This window comes from Bidens hawaiensis, unplaced genomic scaffold, assembly GCF_021521415.1.
Source record: "Bidens hawaiensis isolate Kalapana, Puna unplaced genomic scaffold, B.hawaiensis_p1.1 tig00044060_1, whole genome shotgun sequence".
In the NCBI taxonomy this organism is placed as follows: domain Eukaryota; kingdom Viridiplantae; phylum Streptophyta; class Magnoliopsida; order Asterales; family Asteraceae; genus Bidens; species Bidens hawaiensis.
This window is the reverse complement of record NW_027505873.1, coordinates 5,021-13,788: the sequence shown is the minus strand read 5'-3', so window position 1 is coordinate 13,788 and position 8,768 is coordinate 5,021. Positions and strand designations below refer to the sequence as shown.

Genomic DNA, 8,768 nt, shown 5'->3' with positions numbered 1-8,768 from the left:
CCCCAAATTGAATATAAACTCTAGATCTTAAATCGTTCAATCCATTGTTTGTTTGTTTAATTAATGTTTTGGCTTTCATAATACGAATCAAAACGAACTTATTTCAATGATTAATTACCTGTGGAGAGGATTGCTTGATGGTGAACAATGAACAGAGCAGTCGGCCCTAAACTCGAACGCGAACCGGACCAGCAGACGCTTTTAGGAAAATTAATTACAGGGGTTTCGGTCGCGAGGGTTAAAAGAATCTATACGCGAGTTTAATTGTATTATTATAGAGCCTAGGTAGTGATTTGATGATTGATCAAAGTCGGTTCGTTTAAAAATAGGAAATTCGTATATTATGGACATAATTTCCTAATTAATAGTGTCGGTAGCGATCATTTAGACATCACAGCAATTTACCAAGATCAATTCTAAAAATACGACGAAGTTTAAGCTACAAGTTATAATCTGGATCGCGGGTTTAGTATGAAAACGGGTTTATGGTTATGGTTAATGGGTTTGGGTTTGGTAAAGGAATATAATAATAATAATAATAATAATAATAATAATAATCACCCTGAGATTCCAGTGTGGATACATATTGAGTTAAATCCTTAAGTTTAGGGGTAAAAATGTGTATGATGGGAAGTTTATATTTTGATAATTTATTAATTATAATAAACAACAATAATAAAATAATAATAACTCGATAAATATGATGTTTTATTGGTTAAGATTTTCCGAACTTATAAACGGGTCGGCTAACAATTAAAATAATAATTAAAGATCCGAGTTGTTACATTGCTTGCCCTGTTCGTTCGGCGCGAGACCCATATATGTAGAGGAAAAAACATGTAGCATAATATTCGTATACTATCACATTTAATAACACACACGGCTCAACTCAATCGATTCTGGGTTTTGTGTTTTTTTTTCAGTATGGGAGTCATACTATCATATGACTTTTTCCATACGATCGTATGACTCCCAGTCAAACTTCGTACACATGCACAGTAAGTGTACTTATGTTGTACTTTTATCATGTGGGATTCCATACGACCATATAACTCATGTACGATCGTATTTAAGGTGTGTGAGTTTTTAAAGATAGTGTACGAATATCACTATATATCTAAAAAAATAATTTTAGATTTATGCAGGTTTTCAACACTTTAAGACAAATTGGATTTTAATAATTCAAATTTAATGCGATTGGCCGATAATAATTTTAACTTAGAAATAATTGTCATATGTTCCAACTCCCAACTTTCACACTATTTGTTTTTATTGGACATCCGTTAAAAAACTTAACGACGTCAATTTTTTTTCCCAAATTTCAAGTTGATATTTTAGGGCTTTTGATCGGAATGAGAATACGAATCGATTGATGTAAAACTTAACTCGAAACGGTACTCTAAACAACTTGATTTTTGTTATAAAAGATTAAACTCCATAATTGAAGCATCTTTTAGTCGTTTGGACGCCGTTTTGAAGTAAATTTTACATCAATCGACTCGTATAGTCATTCCGATCAAAAACCCTAAAATATCAGTTTGAAATTTGGAGAAAACTTAACGCCGTTAAGTTTTTTTTAACAAATGTCCAAAATTATGTAAAAGTTAGGACAGGTGACAGCTATTTTCTAAGTTGAGATTATTATCAGACAACTGAATTAAGTCTTGATTAATAAAATCCAATTTGCCAAACTTTAAATAATATCGTAATACTAATACTAATAATAATAATACTAATACTAATACTAATACTAATAATAATAATATCGTAATACTAATACTAATACTAATACTAATACTAATACTAATACTACTAATAATAAATAGAAATAAAAATAACGTGTAACCCTAATCTCCTCGTCGTATCATCGCAATCCACATTTCAAAATTATCAATTCTATCTATTTTATAAATCATTCATCAAACAAACAAAACAATATGATTGATATGACTTGTTCAACAAACACAACACTTTATTCTCTGTAGTTAGTTAGGGTTAAAGTCGTCTCTGCTTATTCAATACCAAATTCAACGTCAATTCTCATATTCAATAAACTAAGAAGAATGAGAATGAGAATGAGAATGAGAATGAGAAGAAGCTTCTGTCAATCATGTCTCGCATTCATCCTGAAGTTCCTCAGTTTATTCCAACTGTTTGTTGGAATCACCATCATTCTCTGCTCTGTTTTCATGCTCCATCAGTGGACCAAACACTTGCCTGATCTTATTTCAGTGATTTTCAACAATGCTTCGGTTTCTGGTCAACTGACTTGTCTCAAATTCGTTGATGACGTCATCAGTGGCAGCCATTCCCCATGGTAACTATTATTAGTAGGCCTGTAAACGAACCGAATGTTCATGAAGACTTTGTAGTGAACTGCTATGCCGGAAGTTCGTGTATGCTCATTTATTTAATAAACGAACAAACATGAACTCGTGTTTTGTTCTGTGTTAGTTTATGTTTTAATAAATATGTAAGTAGTTATAGATAACAGATATAATACAATAATTCTTAACATACATTCATGAAACTGACCCATGAAATCACATCACAAGATCTTGAAATTGTCAATACATATCCAATTAATCACCAGTTCACCGAAAAGAAAACCAGATTTTGATCGTTAATCAATCATTTTTTTACTTTTCTTCACGAAAACTGTTTTTGAGCGTATTATGGATTTCTTGAGCGTATTAATGAAAAACTTATATGGGTTTGAGCGTATTGCATTTTAACACTGAGCGTTTTTAGTTTTTTGAGCGTTTTGTGTTTGACTTGAGCGTGATTCGCGTATGTTTCTCTACGATAAGGATTATTGTACGATAAGTCGATAACTTAAACGCCCTGCTTGCGGTGCGCACATATAATGTATATATGTGTGAACCCTCGGGTGGGCAAAAGTAAAAGTGCACTAATTTTGACGTTATTTTACTAATCTCGTGAAAATAACGTTAAAAGTGGCGGAAGGTTAATCAGGCATCATGTGGTGGCGTTGATAGCCGAAAGACAAGGGCACATGCACCAATCAGCCGGTGTCCCTGATGATTGAGTGCTATGTGCCTTATGTCCAAGGCTTGATGCAAAACTACTATCGAGCCGGGGGTCTCACCGGAAGCAGCCTCTCTATCCCTATGGGATAGAGGTAAGGCTGTCTACATCTTACCCTCCTCAGACCCTACCATAGCATTGCTATTGGTGGGATATACTGAGTACGATGATGATGATGATGATGATGATGATGAAGTCGATAACTTAACCCTATATAAATATATACTAGGTTTGGTTAAGTATGTTAGTTTCCGTTTGTTCATTTATGTTCCTTTTAAGTTTTTTTGTTCATTTATGTTCCTTTTAAGTTTTTTTTGTTCATTGGTGTCCTCGTTTATGTCTAAACGAATGAACATGAATGAACACGAACATGTCCGTTTTCTTAGTACATGTTCGCTTATATGTTCATGTACATGTTCGGCTAATGTTAAACGAGCGTACACTAACATGCCCTCATTCGTGTCCGTTCGGTTTGTTTAGAGGCTTAATTATTAGGGTGTTGTGTTCATTTGAAAATGCAGTTTTATATTTGAGTAACTTGTTTTGATCATTTTTGCAATTTTTATGACAGGTTTATATATGCATTTATGGCATTTGGTGTTATGCTGTGTTGTATCTCATGCACAGGACATATTGCAGCTGAAGCCATTAATGGATGCTGCCTTTATTTTGTATCCTTTATGAATGAAACAGTAGTAATAGATTACTACAAATAAACTTAATAAAATTACAATTTTTATGAGTGTTTTTTTTCCTTGAATCTTGAATTCTGAAGTACACTGTTTTAAAAACTTTGTTTATCTTGCTGGAAGTGGCTTTGGTTATGTTCATTGCATTTGACCGTCACTGGGAAACGGTATGATAAGTCATATCATGTACAAATTATGCATATGTCATTACAAATTATTAATAATATTATGGATTTATTAATTATTAGGATCTTCCATTGGACCCGACTGGAGAAATCGATAAATTTCGGAAATTTGTTGAATCAGATGCTGATTTTTGCAAGTGTATTGGCATTACAGTTGTTGTAATTCAGGTTAGTATGTTTATGCATTGGTATTCTTCATAATGATTTTTAATTATTACCATTAAATCTTACTGTTCTGTTTTTCAGGCTGTGTGTGTGCTGCTTGCTGTAGTGTTGAGAGCAATGGTGAATTTGCAAATGAGACTTGATGAAGAAGATGACATTGAAGAATACGGTGTTGTAAGAGGTAAAGTTTGGGAGCCTTTGCTTAACCCGAATGTAGCCCAAACATCCGTGTCGGTTAATGTTAATGGTAAATCTTTCCATTCTGACGCATGGAGTTCGCGTATGCGAGAAAAGGTAATTTCTTGGCTCTCAAATAGATACACTGTTTAACGCTGCTTTTATGTTGAACGAGTCTTGGTGTTTATAGCTATATAATAATAATATCATTGTGGACAATGAAGTAACTTCCATTTTTGTGCATTGCAGTATGGATTGCAATAATGTCAAGTAGAGAGACAAGTCTAAGCATAAATATTAGGGTGAAAGATTGATCATGTGTATATATATATCTATGGGCATGATTAATGCTTGATTTTGTTCATCCGTTTTATTTCGATAGATGAAAGTACAGTTTTTCACTTCTTGTTTGTGGATTTGGTTTGTATAGAAATTGGACTTTTTTATGGTACATTGCTGTCTTAAATTGTACCATATACAAAGCATAGATGTACATCTGTAGCAAAGCCAGAGCCCGCACCCACGTGGTGGACTGTGACGGGTCGAATGGTCCTAGTGCAGACTCCAGGCCAAGTATCAGTTCAAAAATCAGTCTTGGTCTGGCCTGGTCTTGATGAGGGCGCCCGTTAGGCCTAACCCGGTTAAAGTCTTGTTTCTTTAAATGTGTTTATTCAAACATGGATAATCATATTAGATGAAACGAACTTGGTAAATAAACAAAAGGGCATCAACACTAACTCGTGAAAACAATTATCCGCATTCATTGTAATAGAATAAGTTATTTGATCATATGTAGTCTTGGCTTTAATTCCTTTAGACGTGTTACCGTGTTAATTCGGTTTGGTGCTAGTGAATAATGATTGTATGCTAATGGCTGGGTTGGGTTTTAAAAGGTGAAACGGCCCAAGCGACTGGACTTAACATAAATGCAGCCATTGGAGTCGTTCTAAAAGGGGAGAAATTTGCACTACTTGATGAAATAGGTTCTTTTATAATCAATTTAAAATTATCTACCAGAGGTTGTAACAATCCAAACGATCCACTATGTCAGGACCCTTTCGACGTTGCACAAAAACCATCACTTTACATTCAGCTAGCACTAAAAAGGCTTCTCCTAGTATAAGTGCTAGAATTATTGCAAGTATTTTAGTTGGAACTATTATGGTACATTTTCGATTTTCTATTCACTTGTGATCTGACCAGGTTGACCCAATCATGATATTGAAGGATAGGACATTTTCTCGAAAAAAAAAAGAACTGGCTACCAAAATAAATAATTTTGTCCTTGCCGTTTAATCAAACATTGGGCATAAGCTTTCTTGAGAAATTGTTTATCATGAATGAAGTAACAATATGTGGAATCTCATGCTGACATTGTAAGTAGTTCTGACAAGTAGATTAAACTCTATAGTTATTAAAGATTAAAGTAACTCAAAATCTTATTTGCATCCTAACATGATTATTTAACAATTTGCTGTATAAAAGAGAGAGTTTGGGAAGTTTTTTTCTCGTCACAAAATCAAAACACAAGTTTTGTTGAGATTTATCGGCAATGACCCCTGTCGTTAAACGTTTGTTGTACCAACCATGATCACATGTGAGGAAAGGTGCTATGTAGTTAGCATCATTTTGAATCCTTTGCCTCTTTCATTGATGATAAGTAAAATATCGATTGAGGCTTGTCATTTATAGACTCATTGAATGCTTCATCTTACTCCTATGTGATCAAGATATTACCAATAATAAAATTTATCCACTTCTCAACCCAAAAATATGATTGTTATGTCAAAATACTTCCATCACACTTAGTAGTCGCAACATATTCCTAAGGCAGATTGAATTGAATACTCTAAATTATAATCAATTGGCTAATTATAATTCACACTAGTGTAGTTAGTAACACTCCTAATTTTCACGTCCGTTACTGAAAAACAATCTCAATCACAATTTCATCATAAATTTACATGATTTCAACTTGAATGTACGATTCTTCATTTCGTTCATAATCATTCATGTGAGCAAAATTGAGTGGAAATCAAATGTAGGTAAATCTATTATAATTATGCGAGTAAGATTGCACTTAACAACGAACGTGAAAATTCGAAGTGTCATTTTTACATTGTCAATTGTCAGTATTAAATCATTATCGTTCGACGAGTTATGTTTTGGATTAATAAAATTTAGTTTGTATATATTTCATAGCATGATTATGAAACAATCCAATCACCTTTTTATACTATAATAACAAGAAACTATTTTCTAAAACGCATGATGATTTTAAATTAAATTTTTGATCATTTCATTACCTTTTCACATTTTGGCTGGCTACTGCTCATGATGAAAAAACATAAAACACATAGCATACATGACAAATTCCCTTTACTTTTTAGAATCCAATAAAATTATATTGTGTTCACCTTCCATGCTTGCACATGTGCCCCTATTATTTTCAACAACTGCTCCTTGTCCCAACTAGTGTTTTTTTATCTTCCAATTTGGCACTTTCTGCCATGATTCTTCTACACTTGAGACCAATCAAATCTTTCTATAGACCATGGTGGATTTGTTATATAATATTGGAAAGAAACAAACATATGATACAAACAAAAAGATACAAGTGGGAATAGTTTTAAGTGTTAAACATGTTTCAGTTTATTTATTTTTAAAGGGTTTGCTAGAGATACACCACTTAGCTTATTTACACACCATTCCCCCATCTAATAATAGGCCTCATACGCAACGTATGCTGGCATACGCAACGTATAAAATAATAACTTAAGTTAGTCAAATCAAGGAAGCCATACGAGTCATATGGAAAACCATACGAGTCATATGCTTCAGAAACTATACGAGTCATATGCTTTTGTATACAGTTCGTATTATATGGAAGACGAGACGTATAAGATTTCATACGAAGCATGTAATCTAACATAAACATATGAACTGTATATGAAAGAATACAAATCGTATGCATGTAGGTGTTTGAAAACTCATGAGAAGTAATCTATACGAACTGTATAGGAAATAATACGAAACGTATGACGAAGATTCTTTAAAATTGTACAATTACTTTTGCAAGAAGCGTGAAACGTATTTAATCCATCAATATCTCACATATATTTAGGCCTCATTGATTCTTTGACCATATTGTAAGACTGTAAGACGAATATTAGGAATAAAAGGAATCTCTCAACCATATAAATTGTGTGATCTCATAGGGTTTTTTACCCACTTACTTCTTTGAACGATATACATCTAACAATGAAGTGTGTGTATATTTTACTCACTTCTTTCCCCCCTTCATCCCTTCCAAATGTTGTTAAAAATATTACCAACCTAAATTTATTTTTCCAACCACATTGATAAATTTCGTTGATGAAATGCATAATTTTGAAGAAAATTTTGTGGAATCCGATGAATCTTTCGCCACCGCTTTTGTGGAATCTGTCCATTTTTTCACAACCGAACAAGTACAGGTTTTCTATTCATGTTTGTATTACGTTATCCTGTTATTAACAAAAATGAATCTTATTTTAGGTGTTTATGTGTTTCGATGAGTTGAAGCAATGGGTGTACAACACCGGACTTAACAATGGTTACGTGATAATTACCCAAAGGTCTAAGACAAATGTTGCTGTCGACAAGAACAAGGTGTTTCTTAGATGTGATCGTGGTGGTGTATACAAGGGGAAGGCAACTGTCAGACACGTTGGTGATACCAAGAAAATCAACTGTCCATTTCAGTTGATTGCAAAGTACCACAAAGAGGAAGATGGTTGGAAACTAAAAGTTGTGTGTGGTACACATAATCATCTGCCTGCTCTATATATGGAAGGTCATGAATTTGCAAAGAGGTTGAACCCTGCGCAAAAAGTATTGGTTAAGGATTTGACAAACCAGAACGTGGATCCCCAAAACATTATATCAATAATAAGAAAGCAGGACCCTTGTTGTGTGTCTACGGCAAAAAACGTATACAACGAACAACAAAGGCAACGAGTATCCCTCCACGGTAACAAGTCTCCGATGCAAGGTCTTTTCACACTCTTGGCTAATGCTAGTTACCTTCAAGAGCATGAGGTAAATGAATCCACTCACAAGTTGGAGAGACTATTCATCGTTCATGAATTATCGTTCCCGATTTGGCGTGCATTCCCGCATGTGTTGTTCATAGATGCAACATACAAGGCAAATAGGTACGGTTTGCCATTTGTTGAGATTGTATGTGTAACTTCTACCCGTAAAACCTTTTGTGTAGCTTTCGCTTTATAAGTGACGAAACAGAAGATAGTTACACGTGGGTCTTAAGCCAACTAAAAAGAACGCTGGACAAGTGTATGCAGCCACGTGTCATACTAACAGACAGGAAGTATGCTTTGATTAATGCATGCCAACGGCAATTCCCAGACGCTCAAATGTTACTGTGTCGATTTCACATATATCAAAATATTACCAAGCACCATAAGCAAAGTTTTCCACTTGAAGAAGACTGGGAGGTCTTCCT

At 34.0% G+C, this 8,768-nt stretch overlaps 2 protein-coding genes across 2 annotated transcripts; both read left to right on the top strand.

Moving 5' to 3' along the window:
* The first annotated feature begins 2,086 nt into the window (after nt 1–2,086).
* On the top strand, nt 2,087–4,815 carry LOC143615741 (tetraspanin-18-like). Its single transcript, XM_077088792.1, has 6 exons — nt 2,087–2,317; nt 3,620–3,719; nt 3,824–3,904; nt 3,986–4,090; nt 4,169–4,381; nt 4,514–4,815. The coding sequence occupies exons 1-6, from the start codon at nt 2,088–2,090 to the stop codon at nt 4,526–4,528; spliced, it is 744 nt and encodes a 247-aa protein (XP_076944907.1). The 5' UTR covers nt 2,087; the 3' UTR covers nt 4,529–4,815.
* Nucleotides 4,816–7,644: 2,829 nt separating this feature from the next.
* Nucleotides 7,645–8,536, top strand: LOC143615743 (uncharacterized). Its single transcript, XM_077088794.1, has 2 exons — nt 7,645–7,740; nt 7,802–8,536. The coding sequence occupies exons 1-2, from the start codon at nt 7,645–7,647 to the stop codon at nt 8,534–8,536; spliced, it is 831 nt and encodes a 276-aa protein (XP_076944909.1).
* Nucleotides 8,537–8,768: the final 232 nt, after the last annotated feature.